This window comes from Pseudoliparis swirei, chromosome 2, assembly GCF_029220125.1.
Source record: "Pseudoliparis swirei isolate HS2019 ecotype Mariana Trench chromosome 2, NWPU_hadal_v1, whole genome shotgun sequence".
In the NCBI taxonomy this organism is placed as follows: domain Eukaryota; kingdom Metazoa; phylum Chordata; class Actinopteri; order Perciformes; family Liparidae; genus Pseudoliparis; species Pseudoliparis swirei.
Genome location: NC_079389.1, coordinates 3,909,821 through 3,929,179, shown reverse-complemented (window position 1 = coordinate 3,929,179; position 19,359 = coordinate 3,909,821). Strand labels below are relative to the sequence as shown.

Below are 19,359 nucleotides of genomic sequence, written 5' to 3'. Positions count from 1 at the left end.
TCAATGTTTAATGTCGGTGTTCTTTGGGGTCAATTTGACCCCAGGCTGTTTTTCACTGTGTCCAATATATAAGAAATATCAACTTTTTTATATATTTAAAGGGCTATTTAGGTAGTCAACAAACAAACATAAAGTACCTCACACTTAAACTTGGGAAACAATATGAATTCTAATAATTTTCTGGAGGTTTTAACTGCTGGGGTCAAATTGACCCCACGGGTAAAATATGTTAGTAAATGTGAAGGTAACTGGAGGGTTAAAACAATCAATATTTCTAGAATTTTAAAGAACCAAAAGACACCCTTAGCATATAAATTATATTAGAGTGAAAAAAAACACATTGTTTTGCAATTGTGGTCACGTACCTGAAGAAAATTACTTTTCCTGAGCTCGGTGCACGTTATCTTTCCCGTCCATGAGCGGTTCACATTGTAGAAGATCCTCTGGATCACCTGCGAAAAACACCGGCGGACAGCGTCATCACGAGTGACTGAGCAAAGCGCCGGCTGAACTCCATTAGTGGCGTTTCGATGAGTCACGTGGTCGCGTACCGTGGTGATGTAGCGCGAGTGAAAGTCCGGCGCCTCCTTGAGGAAGGCCAGGCCTGCGTGCGAGTTCACCACGTCCTGGACGGAGAGAGCACAGGCGTCTCACTCGGCGTGTACCGACATGTCTGCCTCGCTTCCACAACACACCCCTCAGAAAGAGAGGACAGCTCGGCGACATGCTGCGCCGACAACAATGAGGAAAACACAAGCCCGGACACATTTCTGGAGTTTCTTTTTCACGGAGACGAGTGGATGGCAACGCGCGCGTGGCGTTGTCTTTTTTGAGCGACGGGTACACGTGACAATCGGAGCAGGCGTTGAAGGGCCGGCTTGTTCAGACATTCGGAGTCGTCGGTGTCCATCTGCGTCACTCCGTCGTGACATGTGCTTTATTCATGAAGCCGTGTCAAGTCAAATGGCTCCGGGCTTTGCTGGGACGGGCCAATTCAAATGTTCCTTTGAAGGCACGGAGCACTGGGCGGACCGGTTGTGGGACGAAATTAAAGCGGACGGGACCGCCGGAGAGAAGACGCTCGCCGGTGACGGCTCTGAACCGTCTCTGCCCTCCTGCCACCGGGCCACGCTGCCTTTCAGCCCAACTGGAGCTACATTATTGCCATGAACCCCCCCCCCCCCCCCCACCCGTGTGTTTTTTTCTTCTGTATTCTACCCCTAATCCCTTTCTGCCGGGGGGAGAGAGATTGTTGACAATGCGGAGGCGGTAATGAAATTAAAAGGCCTTATTTCCGCCGTGCCTCATTGACTTTGTGTGTGAGAAATTAAATCATAGAGAAACACATAAATCACGGGACGCGGGAAACAGGCGGGGACAGTCAAATCGACTCCACTGCAATCCGCCTTTCATTCATCAAAACAGTCAAAGGCGATTCGCGGAGCGGGGACCGTGCAAATTAAACGGCGGGTGCCATGATGCATCTCTGCCGGCGTGCTGACGGCGCAGCCCGGCCGCTCCTGCCGGCATGAGAATGAGTCGGGTGGAGGGCGGGGCGGGAAGGGGCGGGGCCTGTGCGGAGCGCCAACGGCTCGTCAGAAGGGATGAGAACACAGACACAGCAGTTCCACATGTCGAGGCTGACCACGCGGTCAACACGGCGATCTATGAAACCGTCCGGTGAAGCCGGAATTCAGGATTTCCAGGATCATTTTTAGCGATATCTTGCGTGTATCATATTTCCATTGTCATCCTTTCCTGGTTCATTTCTACTACTGATTAGACCTCCTCGCAGGATACTCCCCCTCCACCGTGTCACCGGCTTACAGTGAATTAGTGCCCCGCCACAGGAAAAAAAAGCGCCACTTCAAGCAGGGCAGCCTCTAAATTAAGCCGCCTCCCCCCCCCCTCAAGCCAATGCAATGCTGCCATGCCAAGTCCAGCCCTCTCCCTGGGTGGGCTGCAGCCAGTACCTGCAGGAACGGAATAAGGTCGTCTTGTTCCAGGTAATTACAGCCAGGCTTGGCCAAGAGGTGCATGAATTTAGAAACGTCGTCGTGACAGGTCTGCAGGGTTCTGGGGAAGAAAAGAGAGAACAGATGGTTGCACGGTTACTCCCTCCTTTTGGCTCTTGTGTTCTCTCTTTGTTTTAATCATTCTTTCAAGAGCATACGTTATGAAATTCCGTCCCCCCCCCCCCCCCCTCATAAGTGCAAGTGCAGGTATAATGCATTCTAGAATTAGGATTCCGAATCGCTGCCCGGTGATTACGAGCGCCCGAGTGGTACGCGAGCGACGGGGAAATAGGGCGAGCGGTCGGATGTGGCGGCCTCTCGTCTGAGAACGACGAGGTTGGGAGCTCGAGTCAGAGGCCAGGTCTACCCGGTTCTCTCCAGGCGCCTTAATACGAGAGCCAGGGTTTTTCCTGCATAGAGAAAATTTGGGCGCGCGCCTAAGCCGTTTTCCCGAGCGCCTATGACAAATCCCGAGCGCCCAAGGCAAAGAAAAGTCCGCGATGGAAAAAATAAAAACTGTGTTCATCACGTCAGCGAATATGTTCTCAATAGTATATTTCAAGTCGGCTACAGCCGAACCCTCGTTCTGTTTTGATCAATAGTAATCGAGTTCAGTGTTTCCCCTAGGTTTACAGCTTCAGGGGGGCGGGACTAGTGCCGCTAGCCATGTTGGTGCCCTAAGCTTAATTTGAGTGTGCTCACCCGTGTGCTCGCATCACGGCAGAGCTTCGATGCCGGCGCGCGCATCGCTCTGTCGCACGAGCCGAGAATTGTTTGCGTGGGGGGGGGAAGACGAAAATTACAGAGTGGCGGGTGGAGATTTCACCCTGTTATAATAGTCGGGGAAACACTGGAGTTGATAAGCGTGTCTTCTTGTCTGATCAATACGCAACTGTGAGGTGCGCGAATGGACCGAGTGGCCAGCTGCTGATCACTCACTCAACAGCCCGACCTGCACACATTTTTTGGGAGCACCGAAGACCCATTTTGACCCAGGAAAAACCCTGGAGAGCGCGGATGTACGGGCACCAAGAGCACGGCCGGCGTTACAAATGCCCCCGTGGCGGTCCTTTCAATTTCACGCGGAAAGGCCCTGAAATCAACGCTTATACTCGAACGCACTGTGCGCCTCATCGCCTCCTCCTCTTTGCGATCGGTGACTTCCGTTTGTAAACTAAACGGATAGCGTTGCGACGGCGGAGACGCCCGTCGTCTCAGCGAGTCGTCACCGTCGTTCAAAGGGGGGGATTGTGCGAGTGACCCGGCATGGCGGCGCGGCCCGAATAAGGAGAGCCATTGTCTTACTTTCTCCACATAGCCACGAACTTGTGGACGGACACGAAGCCGGTCCTGTCGCCTCCGGCCGAGCAGAACAATGGCATCTTCCAGTAGACGGGACACTCGCAGGCCTGGGGAGACACGGGGAACAGAAGCGTTGGGGAAGTGTGTGGCGTGGAGCTAGAGGAGGTACACGAGGTCTGTAAAGCATGAAAACACGACACGGTGACCCCGGTGGTTTCGACGAGCAGCGTCGAGTCACTTCAAAGACCCGGAGGGAATCCAGCTGTCATTTATCTTTTCACTCAGGCTGCCCTCAGCCCCCCCAGGGAGAGCATATTTTCCAAAGAGGTTTAAAATCAGCAACGTCGGTTAAGTCAGGGAGCTCGTGAAAACAATTTTGCTGGGTGGCAGCTTTCACCGCCGCGCCGCAAACGCACGCGTCCTCACCTTGGCGACCTGCCCCATGTCCTCAATGGTGGCCCTTTCATTTGGGAATCGGGAAAATGTTTTCTCGACTTCGGCAATGAGGCCGTCGATGTTGACGTTGGCTTTGGGCCGGCCCTGCGGGAAGTAAAACTTTGGAATGCTTTCGCTCAGCGCTGTGGAGACGGGCTCCTGCGTCCTCACCTGGGCCTGAAAACACACAGACACACACTGTTAGCCACTGACGCTAGCAACAGCTAGCGGCTCAAGCATTCCGGCAGAAGGCCACACCTCCCCGAGCCTCATCGGGGAATAGTTGTGACTACGCAGTACGAGATAGTTCGTATCCATGTATCTGTAACCCTGTAATATGTTTTCCATTTTGATTATCACTCTTTAATAGCTTTAAGTTAAGGCGTGTCAAGTGTCACTAATGGCACACTTTGACTCAATCATTCCAGTCTGTTGTTGGAAACAACAGACTGATGTGTTGATGTCATCTGATATGGTCACACCGTACACCCCGGCACGTTCGCTCCGCTCGGCAACAGCCAATCGTCTTGTGCCTCCTGCACCTCGAGCTCATCACTCTACATCCAGCCTGTTTGCTGTCCTGGCTCCTCAGTGGTGGAACGAGCTCCCCACTGACATCAGGACAGCAGAAAGTCTCTACATCTTCCGCCGGAGACTGAAAACACACCTTTTCCGACTATATCTGGATTAAAACACAGATTAGCACTTCAGTGGCACTTAAATAGCTCTTATTGTGGTACTTTTGTAGTTCGACTATGTTGAGGAAATGTTACTTCCTGTATTCTTGTTGCTCTTAGTTTGTACTCTAGGTTGAAATGCACTTATTGTAAGTCGCTTTGGATAAAAGCGTCTGCTAAATGACATGTAATGTAATCTCGAGTATCGGTCATCGCTGGAATACGATCCCCAGTCTGTGGCGTCACAAAGTAAACGGTCTTTAAAACGTACATTGTTTAATCTAACTGCAAACAAAACGATATTTCTAAACACCATGAATCTAACAAGGAAACCACGAAATATAAGTGACTTCCTCGTGTTGTGATCCGTGGGAACCTACTTGGAAATGATGTGTGAATTATAAATACGGACTGGAATTTTGACAAGTTGAAGATTTTCTTAACCCTTGTGTTGCCTTAGGGTCATTTTGACCCGAATCAATATTACACCCTCCCCCCGCCTTTGGGTCATTTTGACCCGATTCAATGTTTCACCCTCCTGTTACCTTTATATTTACTAACATATTTTACCCTTTGGGTTCAATTTGACGCCAACAATTAAAACCTCCAGAAAATTATTAGAATTAATATTGTTTTCCAAGTTTAAGTGTGAGGCACTTTATGTTTGTTTGTTGACTACCGAAAGAACACCGACATTAAACATTGAATGGGGTCAAATTAATCCTAATGGGGGGAGGGTGTAATATTGATTCGGGTCAAAATGACCCTAAGGCAACACAAGGGTTAATGACGACGTAAATTCCGAGGAGACTTTTTGATCTTGTAAACAGCGTGACTCGTGACTCACGTATTCCAGTAGGCGTCGACTGAGCCAGCGCACACACAACACAACCCCGTGGCCTCAGAACACACACACACACACACACACACACACCGACATTGGCATGTGTCGGCAACTTTTGTTTCGTCTGCGTTGACGAGGCCAGTCCATTAAAAATACCTCTTCTTTAATGGACAACGGCGATAAAGGACAAGGCGATGGCAACGTCGCCGTGTCAGAGAGCTCCCTTCACATGGGCTTAGGTTTGAACGAGGGCGGCACGGATCCACCTTTTTCAGTCTAGACGCCGAATCGCCTCGAACATCGTAAAACTAAATGTAACAAATAAACACACAAGTGTAAGTTAACACCTAAATTAACAATTCAAATGTAATTTTTTTTTATTGCAGCAATACATTGCCCAGAACTTAAACAGGTACTACAATTTTGTGTGTATAATGTAGTAACATGAATAATTGAATGGAATAGATTGGTCAACATTGATACTGGTGCAGGACCTGATTAAAGCAGATATAAAGGAGTACGAGGCGTATGTGTGGGTGTTCTCTTTGGGGTGGCGAGTGTGGATTTAGGGGTCTTCTAGCTCATGATCAGATGAAATGCTGAGCTTAATTTGTTACGGTCTTCATAGCTTTTCAATACACGACAGCACGGGAACGTCCTCCTGACCACTTCTCTTTGTCTTTGTCTTTTTAAGTCCAATAACGATGATATAATGCAATTATCACTGACGCAACGACACGTCTCATTCCAAACGTGTGTGATGCGTTACGCCGAATGAGCACAGCTGGGAGCAGATCACATGTATTTATAAGACATCTCTCGATGAAGACCTTGCTGACGAAGAGCACGTGAAGCCATGAAGCCGCACACTTAAGGAGCCAGAATGCATCAGGATCAACGTTTGTTATGTTGCACGTATCGGCCACTTACTCAAACCAGCTCGAGCGGCGCATGTTTCGCTCTCGGTCGTCATCCCAAACCCAAAGACGACGCACGTGACCGATTTGCCAACTGGATCGGTTTCCACGGCCTCGAGCGAGAACACACACGCCATTGTGTTGCTTCTTTCGCTCAGACACATTCTACCAATTGTTCTCAAGTCTCGCTGGATTTGGCAACGCCCACATAAGCGTCACGAAAACCTTAAAATGACAGTCGGAGAACTAAATCCAGCCGTATCCAATTCTACAAGTGGTGTGTGTCAGCACTGAAGTGAACGGTTCTGCTGGATTCGGCTCACTTCAACCGGAGGAATGAGGAATGCTGCTGCTCCTCTGCTCTCCTCCGTCCTGCGCGCCGCCGTCAGCCGTGGCTATAAAAGGACATAAACATCTCCCGTCGCCGTCGCTCTCTCGCGCCACGCTCGCAGAGCTCTCTCGCGCCACCGCTAAGCCGCGTGACATTTTGCACGTTCACGACGGCGGGGTCTGGAAAAGGACAGTAAATCGAACAACAGACCACGCAAGATGACACATCCCCCCCCGAAATAAACCCGGCTCACGTCTCATTTCTCTCGACAGAAGAATGCCCTGACCCCAAAACAGCTGCAAAAAGTAGGTGTGATTGCGCAACAATCACCTTGTTTAATTGCGCAGCGAGCTAGTCGATGAAAAGTCGCCTCGGGACAGTGACGCAACTCATTTGTCCTCAAAGTGCAGCGCGCTCCAACAACACCTGGAGTTCACCTTTATAAAACAGGGGAGGAGTGAGGGACAGGTAGAATTACCGTAAAAAAATCAAAAGTGGCCTTGAATAAAGAGAATACGTAGCAACGCGAGATACCGAGACGTGAAGCACACAAATACCAGCGGACGTTGCCGGGAGGTCACGCTCACACACTCGACACCTGCCTGTCCTTGCTGGAAGGCTCGGAGTCTCTTCTTGAAGCGAGAGGGCAGGACAAAGTCACAGCCGCGTGCCAGCAGGGCCAACTCCTTCCTCAGGTCCGGTTCCTGGCGCAGAGACAGCTCCCTCATCCCCGCTCCGGACAGGACGGGGAAGACATGAACGCGGGAAAACGCGACGCCTCGATCCGCCTTTATCCCCCCGGCTGTGCGGATGGCTCGGTGCGCCCTGTGAGCGCGAGGCGGCGGCGGGAGTCCTCCGTGTCCCTGTGATCGTCCTCTGTCAGAGCGAGAGCCTCTTAACGCGAGGCAGCAGCTGCTACTGTGACTCTCTCTCCCGTTCCAGATCCGGTCGCACAATCTCAGCTCTGCCTGTTGCTGCTGCCGTCGCACACACACACACACACACACACACACCGCACAGGGTCAGGGAGCCCTTGCCTCAAAGCCGGTGGGGAGATAAGAGGCGGCGGGGTGTTTGTGTGCGAGAGTCACTGGGATGGGAGGGGTGTGCGCGATGGATCTGCCCTTTCCAGTTTGCATTCCTCGGCGCTCGTGGAAGGTTATGCAAAGAGACGGACCTGTTGTTGCAGCTCGCAGCGGCCCGGGAAGCCAAAAGAGGGATGCGCCTCGATACCGCGGCGACACACCGCTCGTGTTCACCGGCTTCCTCTCGGAACATCTCCCACACAAACAGACGCATTCAGGGTTCTTGCACATTTTGACCAGTGGAATTTCCAGGACTTTAAACCAAATTTCCATGACCAAACTGAAATCTCGGTATAAACATGAAAACTGTAGAAAACTTTGCGTATTGAGAGCGTACGCCGGCTTATATTTTGAGCATCTTTCTTTAAAAAATTAATTAATTATTTCAAACTCGGCGTAAATGAACAGGTGATTATAACAAATTTCCATGACTTTTCCAAAACTTGTAGGATTTAAGTTTATTTCCATGACTTTTTCCAGGCCTGGAAATGACCATTTTAAAATTCCATGACTTTTCCAGGTTTTCCATGACCGTACGAACCCTGTGCATTGCTTGTGCTCCGAGGCCTGGATGCCCCTTCCTGTTGGACGGCACCCACGGACGCTAACGGGGGGGGGGGGGGGGAATTATAAATAAAAACCCAGAAGTGATGGAATATGTATTTCAGCCACATGCTAATTCCGCCTGCATCTGTCACCAAATCTGCCTGAAAGCATGAATCGCAAGAACAACCGGCAGACAAAATAAACCTAATGAGGCGTTGGCAAAGAAACACACGACCACGGTACGACTCCTTTATAATAGATAACAAGAATGTAGGTCAAATAGACGTATCCGATACAACGATTCTGCTTCTTATCTAAGGGCGGTCGTTGTTTTGCCTACCCTTTGCAAGTCTGGGCTGCCAGCCATTCCATGTCTTATTATAGTCGATGGGCCATATGGGCGGGCGGGGGGGGGGGACATGTCAAATTCAAAGATTGATGACCAAACAAGTCTGCGCCTATTAAAAGCACCAGTATGGGCTGTTTGCGGAATCCAAGAAACTGGACCTGGAAAACAAGGGTGTGTATCTTTAGTCCTCAAACAAACATCTACATCCGGGCGCCGCTTCCCCCGGAGCGACGGCAATTTCATCAATTCTCCACCAATGTGCGGATCCAACCGCTCGGGGGTCGTATGGAGAGCCCAGCACCTCCCTCTATCCTCCTGCTGTTTTTGTTGATTCAGCAGAAGTGGTACAGACATGTCCACGCCAGCAGGCTATTTGAACAGACCTACGTTTTTGTTGTTGTTATTTCACAAGTCGACAGCTTTCCACTCAAACCCAGTTCCTGTTGTCGTCCACGCGGGACACTGCAGGCGCTCGATGAGGCGTTCGTTTGACGGCTAACTTTTGTCCCCAGGGCTCCAGACTGCGACCAAATGGTCGCATTTTGCGCCTAAAATTAGACACAGTGCGAGTAAATTTTTCATCAACTCGCGCATGCGCGACCAGTAAATTAGCAGATTTCTTTTTTTTATTAAATATTTTTGTTGCTTACAAACTTGCTCTACACTTCAGCCCACTATAGTTAGCGGTAATGCCTGAATGACTGGTTTGCTAACCGACATTAACTCCAGAAGAAGAAGAAAGGAGACGAAAACCGAAGAAGAAGGCTGGCCTGTGTGTGAGAGGGGGGGGGCTAATGTGTGAAAAGAGGCAAACCGCAACGGAGACGCAACGAGGGCGAGGGCCGCAGTCTAGTGAGAGGTCCACGGGGGGATCCTCACGCACCGAGCGGCGTCCCCGTCCCCCGAGTTGAATCACTGGGTCGACTCAGCCGACACTCACATGTCTGCCTCTAGAGACTGATGCTCACGGTAAACACATTCGATCGGGAGCGAGCGAGGGTTTTGATAAAGTTAGCGGAAGGATTTAAGTGACAACATCCGGTTTTGCAAAGTTAGCGGAAAGAACCACGTGAAACAACATCCGTTTATCAAAATAAGATGTCGACAAATCATACACGAACATATAAAAGTAAACAATGAACTGATGTTGTATCTTTATAGATCGTTTCTGAGATTTAGCTTAAATTATGCTAACATTAAAACATTTTTACTGGACCAAGGAAGAGATTATAAAAATTCGTCAGTCTTTTGTATGTTAAGAAAAGTCCTGTATATAGATTTCCCCAAGAGTTCCAGGAAATGAATAATGCAGATGTGTTCCATACATATCTGAAATCCCCTACAATAGCAATCAAACTATTTTAATGTATCAATTTGGACATTTTTCAAAGTAAAAGTCCTAAATGTTTAAAGAAATCGGTAATTTCTTTAATGTTTGAGTTGCTTTATATATGTATTTCCTCATAGTCCTCATAGCAATAATGCTACACAATAAATAGAATGCTTCAATCAACACCGTGATCGGTGATCGGTATTATCGGATCGGCAGATACTGATTTCAGTGATCGGTGATCGGCACCAAAAACCTGATCGGTGCATCTCTAGAAACCAACAAATGTTTTGATTGGCCACATCGAAGTGCAACATGCACATGCTCACGGTATGTTTTCTCTTAAAATATGTTTAAACTCAATACAGTAACTTCTGAAGAGTTCTCTGTTGTGAATGTTTTGCAGTTCATGAAGGCAAACAGGCATAAGATTGTATATTGTCAAATTATTTATCAGTAATACAGTAAAAATGATGGGAAAACTTTGCAAGTCGATTTATAGTGTGTCAGGGTTTTTCCTGCAGAGAACATTTGGGCGCGCGCCTAAGCCGTTTTCCCGAGCGCCTATGACAAATCCCGAGCGCCTAAGGCAAAAAAAAGTCTGCGATGAAAAAAAATAAAAACTGTGTTCATCAGGTGCATGTCAGCGAATATGTTCTCAATAGTATGTTTCAAGTCGGCTACAGCCGAACCCTCGTTCTGTTTTGATCAATAGTAATCGAGTTCAGTGTTTCCCCTAGGTTTACAGCTTCAGGGGGGCGGGACTAGTGCCGCTAGCCATGTTGGTGCCCTGAGCTTAATTTAACACTGAGGTGTGCTCACCTGTGTGCGCGCATCACCGCTGAGCGAGGCGCGCGCCGGCATCGGAGCTCTGGCGCGCACGAGCCGAGATGAGTTGTTGACAGGGGGGTGGGTGTGGGGGTGGTGAGAGTGTGCTCACCCGTGTGCGCGCATCACGGCAGAACTTCGATGTCGGCGCGCGCATCGCTCTGTCACGCGAGCCGAGAATTGTTGACGGGGGAGGGGGGGGGGGAGAGACCCTGTTATAATGGTAGGGGAAACACTGGAGTTCATAAGCGTGTCTTCTTGTCTGATCAATACACAACTGTGAGGTGCGTGAATGGACAGAGCGGCCAGCTGCTGACCACTCACTCAACAGCTCGACCTGCACGAATAGACGGTGCGCGCGCATCGCGCAAACATTTTTTTTGGGGAGCACCGAAGACCCATTTTGACCCAGGAAAAACCCTGTGTGCGCCCCTAAATGTTCTGCTTGCGCCCCTAAAATTTTAAGTTAGGGGCCACTGTGCTCCTAGTAAAAAAGGTTAGTCTGGAGCCCTGGTCCCGGTTATCAATTCAAATCAAACGTGCAAAGGAAAGCACCGGGGCCGAAGAAATGAAGTAGAGACAAATAAAACACGGGTAGATCACAACTGTCAGCTCACGAGGAACACGGTTCTGTCCGACCTCGTGTTGGCGCAATCAAAAATAAGTCTGTTTTAGAGACGGCGGTTTAGAAGACAACAAAGGATTAGGATGCGTTTGTTTACATATGCGGCAACAGTCCTGTCGGTCTTTTAAAATAAATAAAACACACGGTGTGAACAGCAGGGGGTGGACTGAGGAACACCTCTTTACAAACAACCGGAGCCCTTACAGTAAGAGCACTGTACGTCACACACACACAGACACACACACACACACATACAGACACACACACGCACAGACACACACACACACACAGTCACAGACACACACAGATACACACATAGACACACACACACAGACACACATACAGACACACACAGTCACACACACACACACACACACAGACAGACACAGACACACACCTCTCTGGCTGCTAATCTGTGCGCAAACAAAAGTATTCATTGACAAAAAAAGAAGGAGCGCGTCTTTTTTATTTAAAATGAAATGATTTCCATGACTGCTGCGGTTGTTCTGTGTTCACACCAAAAGCACTGTGAGTTCTTCACGCGAGAAGATCCCACGCAGAGTCACTGCACGGACACCAATGGTTGCGTATGACACACATTTTCGCCGGGCAGCACGAATGAGGCGAATGACACGAATAGAGCGAATCTGAAAATGTGCCCGACGGCGAATAAAGCTGGGTTAAGTAATAATGAGTCGGAAAAGGTACCAAAAAAGTGGCTGCGGCGAAGGTATGCGCTCTACCGAGTGCCCGTTCTAGTGCTTATATGTTGTTGTGGTGAAAACCGGGTGGTAAAGACCATTTGGGATTTTACAGATTACAGATAAAAAATTTAATCTGATTTATCCAGAAACACGAGTCCAGTCACGTCCTTTAATTACCCAACACGTGATGTTATAAAACACACTGCGTAAGGTACTAGCGGCAGGTCGAGCAGTGAGAACTCCCAGGTGTCGGATGACTATTCATAAGTTGTTGACGTCGTGTTTTAGTCGAGCTGCCCTAAAAAAGGCGAGAAGACATTCAAGAGACGACATGCGAGGCTGATGGGCGACCGCAGTGGAGACGCATATCACAGGAGGGTGGAGCAGGACCGATTAGAACTCTCCCAGAGGGCTTTCTCAAACTGTCAATACAAGCAAACACAACATCACACAAACCGTGGCTTTAGTTTCTGCGTCGCGAACATGATTGAACCAGTTGCATGTACCATGGTACGCCCACGCAGAGGGAACATCCCAGTGGGGGCGGAGCTAGAGCGTCCTCTGGCCCGATACACCCCGATTGGATGTCTGAGGACTGGATTTGGGATACATGTGAACGTGGGCCAGAAATAGGCCCGATTGACTGTCAACATGGACCCGGGCGAAGGCCGGCGAGTAGAGCACGATGCGAGCGGACCAGCTGGCTTGCGTAAGAGCAATAACGCAGGCGCGGCGCCGGACTGTTCCGACGCCGTGGGGGTTTGTCGGAAGATCCGTGTGGACCGCATGGCACCAGGAGCAAAGGGTCAGGACCCGAACACAGAGAAGCTGCAGGGAAGGCGTGACAATGCTCCGACTTTAAAAATGACCCCAATTTGATATCGTCAGGGTTTTCACAACGGGGAGAGTCCAAACGACGTGGCGAGTGCGAGTGCTAAGCTAACCGGGCTTATTACCTTCGCATTGAAAATGCGGAAGGTAATGTTTTGATCGCCGTGTATTTATTTATTTGAATGCGTGTTACTCGCATAACTCAAAAAGTATTAAACCGAATCGCATGACATTTGGTGGGATGATTGGTTATTATCCGGGGACCATTTGATTAGATTTTGGGATCGATCGGGTCAAAGTCATGAAAAGGTCAAAATCTTCTTTTTACCATAGCACAATCAATTTCTAACCAATTAACATGCAACTAATGCCAAAATGTTCATAATTCAATGCCCAATCGTGTGATATGCGAAGGTATGCGCTCTACCGAGTGCCTGTTCTAGTTCAGTGATGGGTTGATGTATAAAGAAAAAGTCAAATGACTGGGTTCTTACACATTTTGACCAATGCATTTCCAGGACTTTTCCATGACTTTAAACCACATTCCCATGATCAAACTGAAATCTCGGGAAAAAAACATGAACAATTCAGAACATTTTGCGTATTGAGAGCGTACGCCGGCTTATATTTTGAGCGTCTTCCTTTAAAAAACATGTTAATTATTTTAAACTCGGCGTAAATGAACGTGTGATTAATACAAATTTCCATGACTTTTCCAAAACTTTTATGATTTACGTGTTTTCCATGACTTTTCCAGGCCTGGAAATGACCTTTTTAAAATCCCATGACTTTTCCAGGTTTTCCATGACCGTATGGACCACGAATGAGACGAATGACAACAGGGTAAAGAAATTAAAAAGGCGTGAGATAACGTTCCATAAAGTTAAAACAAACAAAAAAACTGGCACAGTGCACAAGGTGCCTTTGTGCTCCAGAGATATTTGTAAAATGCTGACGTACTTAGCCACCTCATATTTCTTTGTACCGTCCCAAAAAAGGCCTTAATCAACCGATTCACTGTTGAAACCCAACGTTTGGAATGGTACACTTCATACTGAGAAATTCCCAAGACTGCACAAGAAACGGACTTGTGGGAAACCCTCCGACACCTGGTTCTTTCTGACAGCTCAGGCCACCGAGAACGTGAGCCTGGAGCCTCGCTTCAAATAGCTTCGACGTTGCTGAGCGCGACCGGACACGTTACCAGAATACATCTTGCGAAAGAACCCGTGATCCTAAATGCGGACGCTGAGAACTGAAGAAAAAAAACCAAACCCTCGGAGTAAATGTATTTATACTGATCTATAACGCTAAAACTATCGAGTGTCTGTGCGTGACCTATTGCACTCGTACCGCAGAGGACACGTCAGCTGTTGAGCGGAAAGCCGGGCTCTTTATAGGAAAGCCGCTATTTACTGTACGTGGTGCAAATGACAAATCTATGACCGCGTATTTGGAAAATGAGCAGCTTCTAATAGAAGTTGTTTCAGAGAAAATTACAGAGAGGATGAATGTGCTGCCACGCCTCATCCCATTGGCAGAGCGCTGGGTGTCTCATGCCAACACAAGGCAACCGAGGCTATCTATATCGGCGTCTGATGTCAAAGTCAGACCAGCTGTTGCAGCGAGACATTAATTGAATTTTTGAGTAATCCTTCGAAGAATGCATTCGTATGTAGGAATTCATCTTGTTGGCTTTAAATAGTAGTATTACTTTATACTAGGGCTGCAACTAACGATTATTTTGATAATCGATTAATCGGTTGATTATTTATCGATTAATCGATTAATTGGATAAAAAAACAACAAAAAAAATGTCAACCCTTTATTCAAAACAGGGTCCGTACGGTCATGGAAAACCTGGAAAAGTCATGGAATTTTTAAATGGCTATTAGCAGGCCTAGAAAAGTAATTGAAAAAAATAAAATCCCAAAATATTTGGATAAGTAATGCAAATTTGTTTTATTCAAATGTTAATTTACACGGTATATATACGGTATGCTTTGGAATTCTCATTGTTAGTTTAAATACTACATCTTCTCACTTTGTCACGTATAGACAGAGTTTTCACAAAATGTTTAATCATGGAAATGTGGTTTAAAGTCATGGAAAGGTCCTGGAGACCCACTGGTCACCATGGTGATGAACCCGTCACAAACAGACTGACAGCTTTCCTCTCCTGAGCAGTGGTCCCCATGTGGACCGGCCCCCTGAACAATATCAGAGACGCGTTCAGATTTATTATTTTTTTCACCTGGCTAGCTGCCGTTGAGATTGCAGTGAGACGCGGAAAAAATGTGAAGTGGTGCTCTTCGCAATAAAACATCTTTGATGAGACGTGTCGCGTCTCGGCCAATCAGCGTTCAGATGTCCACAGCGTTTGGGAAGTTAGGTTAGCTTGAATGTTAGTCCGCTACATCTACTGATGTCACGCTGCACGGTGTAGCGATACTAACAAAGTACCCGTACGTTAAAAACAATGTGATTTAGCATATTTTTAGTATCGATACTTAATTAAAAGAGCGATCAGAGCTCACGCGCTGCTCCGCTCCGTTAAATGTCTGCTCACGCAGCGCTCACAGCGTCGTGGCTTATCTCCGTTGCAAAATATTTTCCGCTATCCGCCACGGAATAAATAACCACGTTTTCTACGTTATACTCTTGTGGAAATGCCGCACACGTCGTGACATGTAGCGCCCTGGTGTCTGGGGTCATAACGTCACCCGTCGGCGCACTTAGCTCCGTGAATGTCTCCGACGACGTGAATGACTTCCGCTTCCAGCGCCACGTGAGCAGCAGCAGCCAATTAGATTCATCAACAGAGGAGCAGCTCAGCGCTGATTGGCTCTCACAACGCAGCGTTCCGTCTCTCCTCTCCCTCTCGCTCCGCTCTTGTTTCTCCTGCGCCGCTCTGCGCTCAACTCAACTTTGTTTATACTCCGTGACTTATTGAGCACTGTAATAATCGCGCGACAACGAATCGATAATGAAATTCGTTGCCAACTATTTTAATAATCGATTTTTATTGATTTTATCGATTAGTTGTTGCAGCCCTACTTTATACGACTTCACGAACGCTTTAATACTGAGTGACGCGGTGAGGCCACATGACACGACGCACATCACAGAGGAATATGCACAGACTGTCCAGCAGTTGTGTGTTATTAATCTGGGAGAGGGGGGGGGGGGGCAAATGTATACAAGCATGAAGGTGATTTGGACTTAAAAAGTCACTCTGTAGAGCGCATACCAGGGTTTTTCCTGCATAGAGAGAATGTGGGCACGCGCCTAAGCCGTTTTCCCGAACGCCTATGACAAATCCCGAGCGCCTAAGGCAAAAAAAAGTCTGCGATGGAAAAAAACAAAAAAACAAAACTGTGTTCATCACGTGCATGTCAGCGAATATGTTCTCAATAGGGATGCATTGATCTGATCGGCGCCGATCCATATCGGCCGATATTCCCATTATTGGTTTTGATCGGCGTTCTCAAAACGGCCGATCAAACTTGGCCGATCAGATGACGTAACATCTGCGAGAACTATCAGAGACGTTTCAATCGCGGCGCATCGCAACGGAGTAAATGCGCCCGGCGAGGGCCGACAGAGGTCAGAGGTCAACGAGGGGATCCTCACGCACCGAGCGGCGTCCCTGTCCCCCGAGTTGAATCACTGCGGTCAACTCAGCCGACACTTACATGTCTGCACCTATAGACTGATGTTGACGGTAAACGCATTCAATCGGGAGCGCGCGAGGGTTTTGATAAAGTTAGCGGAAGGATTTACGTGACACAACATCCGGTTTTGCAAAGTTAGCGGAAAGAACCACGTGAAACAACATCCGTTTTTCAAAATAAGATGTCGACAAATCATACACAAGTAAACAATGAACTGATTTTGTATCTTTATAGATCGTTTCTGAGATTTAGCTTAAATTATGCTAACATTAAAACATTTTTACTGTACCAAGGAAGAGTTTATAAAAATTAGTCAGTCTTTTGTATGTTAAAAAAAGTCCTGTAAATGGATTTCCCCAAGAGTTCCAGGAAATGAATAATGCAGATGTGTTCCATACATATCTGAAATCCTCTACAATAGCAATCAAACAATTTTAATGTATCAATTAGGACATTTTTCAAAGTAAAAGTCCTAAATGTTTAAAGAAATCGGTAATTTCTTTAATGTTTGAGTTGCTTTATATATGTATTTCCTCATAGTCCTAGGCTTATCTCAGTTCAACCAAGTCCACAAACAAAAATAGAATAATTTAGCAGTGTTTGATTTTCGACACTTTCATCCTAGCAATAATGCTACACAATAAATAGAATGCTTCAATCGACACCGTGATCGGTGATCGGTATTATCGGATCGGCAGATACTGATTTCAGTGATCGGCACCAAAAAACCTGATCGGTGCATCTCTAGTTCTCAATAGTATGTTTCAAGTAGGCCACAGCCGAACCCTCGTTCTGTTTTGATCAATAGTAATCGAGTTGATAAGCGTGTCTTCTTGTCTGATCAATACGCAACAGTGAGGTGCGCGTATAGATAGAGAGACACAGACCGTGCGCAACATTTTTTTTGGGGAGCACCGAAGACCCATTTTGACCCAGGAAAAACCCTGCATAACACAAGATTAGGCATTGAATTTTGAACATTTTGGCATTAGTTGCATGCCAATTGGATAAAAATTGACCGCGCTATGGTAAAAAGAAGATTTTGATCTTTTCATGACCGTGACCCTGACCTTTGACCTGATCGATCCCAAAATCTAATCAAATGGTCCCCGGATAATAACCAATCATTAGGGATGCACCGATCTGATCGGCGCCGATCCATATCGGCCGATATTCCCATTATCGGTTTTGATCGGCGTTCTCAAAACGGCCGATCAAACTCCGAGCGATCAGATGCCGAACAGCTGCGAACTATCAGACGTTTCAATCGCCGCAACGGAGACGATGCGCGGGGCGCGAGGGCCGCAGAGTGAGAGGTCCACGAGGGGATCCTCACGCACCGAGCGCGGCGCCGTCCCCCGAGTTGAATCTCTGGGTCAACTCAGCCGACTCTCACATGTCTGCCCCTAGAGACTGATGCTCACGGTAAACACATTCGATCGGGAGCGCGCGAGGGTTTTGATAGTTAGCGGAAGGATTTAAGTGACAACATCCGGTTTTGCAAAGTTAGCGGAAAGAACCACGTGAAACAACATCCGTTTATCAAAATAAGATGTCGACAAATCAAACACTAACATATAAAAGTAAACAATGAACTGATTTTGTGCATTTTCTACCTGTGAGGCGAGACTACTGACTACTTGGATCCTGCTAAGTATCTTCTTTAAACTAGTTTTATCTGCTAAAGTTACTGTTGTATTTGTTGTTTAAAGCTGCTAGATTGTTAGTCTGTCCTGTTTTAAGGAGTTGTTTTGGTAGAGAGGTGTGTCCTGTGTTCCGACACCTGAATCTTCACTGATTGGACGAGCGATCGTCACCTGGTTTCTATTGAGTGTCATTTGAATACCAAAAGCCAAGGGGCGGTGTCAACGCGGCTGGCTGAGTGTCTTTAAAAGATCTCCCGGGGCCAAGTCTGCAGTGTGCATTTTCTACCTGTGAGGCGAGACTACTGACTACTTGGATCCTGCTAAGTATCTTCTTTAAACTAGTTTTATCTGCTAAAGTTACTGTTGTATTTGTTGTTTAAAGCTGCTAGATTGTTAGTCTGTCCTGTTTTAAGGAGTTGTTTTGGTAGAGAGGTGTGTCCTGTGTTCCGACACCTGAATCTTCACTGATTGGACGAGCGATCGTCACCTGGTTTCTATTGAGTGTCATTTGAATACCAAAAGCCAAGGGGCGGTGTCAACGCGGCTGGCTGAGTGTCTTTAAAAAGATCTCCCGGGGCCAAGTCTGCAGTGTGCATTTTCTACCTGTGAGGCGAGACTACTGACTACTTGGATCCTGCTAAGTATCTTCTTTAAACTAGTTTTATCTGCTAAAGTTACTGTTGTATTTGTTGTTTAAAGCTGCTAGATTGTTAGTCTGTCCTGTTTTAAGGAGTTGTTTTGGTAGAGAGGTGTGTCCTGTGTTCCGACACCTGAATCTTCACTGATTGGACGAGCGATCGTCACCTGGTTTCTATTGAGTGTCATTTGAATACCAAAAGCCAAGGGGCGGTGTCAACGCGGCTGGAGGTAATTGGCACTAACTTGGGCTCATAACCGGGTGGGGTTTTTCGCGTCAGCTGTAGCGTCAGCGTGACTCATCGGACGAAGACTCGGAGGACAAAGACATAGGAGTCTTCCGTTGGAGTCGAGACTCGGAGGACAAAGACATAGGAGTCTTCCGTTGGAGTCGAGACTCGGAGGACAAAGACATAGGAGTCTTCCGTTGGAGTCGAGACTCGGAGGACAAAGACATAGGAGTCTTCCGTTGGAGTCGAGACTCGGAGGACAAAGACATAGGAGTCTTCCGTTGGAGTCGAGACTCGGAGGACAAAGACATAGGAGTCTTCCGTTGGAGTCTTCGGGGGTGGCTGAGTATTTCC

At 47.5% G+C, this 19,359-nt stretch overlaps 1 protein-coding gene across 6 annotated transcripts in view; it reads right to left on the bottom strand.

Annotated features, from left to right (window-relative positions):
• ppp2r3b (protein phosphatase 2, regulatory subunit B'', beta) overlaps positions 1 to 19,359 on the bottom strand; it is a 39,339-nt gene that overhangs the window by 9,731 nt on the left and 10,249 nt on the right. For 5 of the 6 annotated variants that reach the window (XR_008834610.1, XR_008834611.1, XR_008834609.1 and 2 more), the window contains exons 3-7: positions 3,744 to 3,929; positions 3,321 to 3,424; positions 1,974 to 2,076; positions 552 to 626; positions 366 to 452 (exon numbers count right to left, since the gene is read on the bottom strand). Coding sequence is in view for 2 of the 6 variants with exons in the window: in XM_056439086.1 (XP_056295061.1) it covers positions 366 to 452; positions 552 to 626; positions 1,974 to 2,076; positions 3,321 to 3,424; positions 3,744 to 3,929 (555 nt within the window). In the remaining 4 variants the exon portion in view is untranslated. Of the gene's footprint in view, positions 1 to 365; positions 453 to 551; positions 627 to 1,973; positions 2,077 to 3,320; positions 3,425 to 3,743; positions 3,930 to 7,123; positions 7,536 to 19,359 lie in introns of those variants that run through there. The other variant, XM_056439110.1, reaches the window with a different exon arrangement.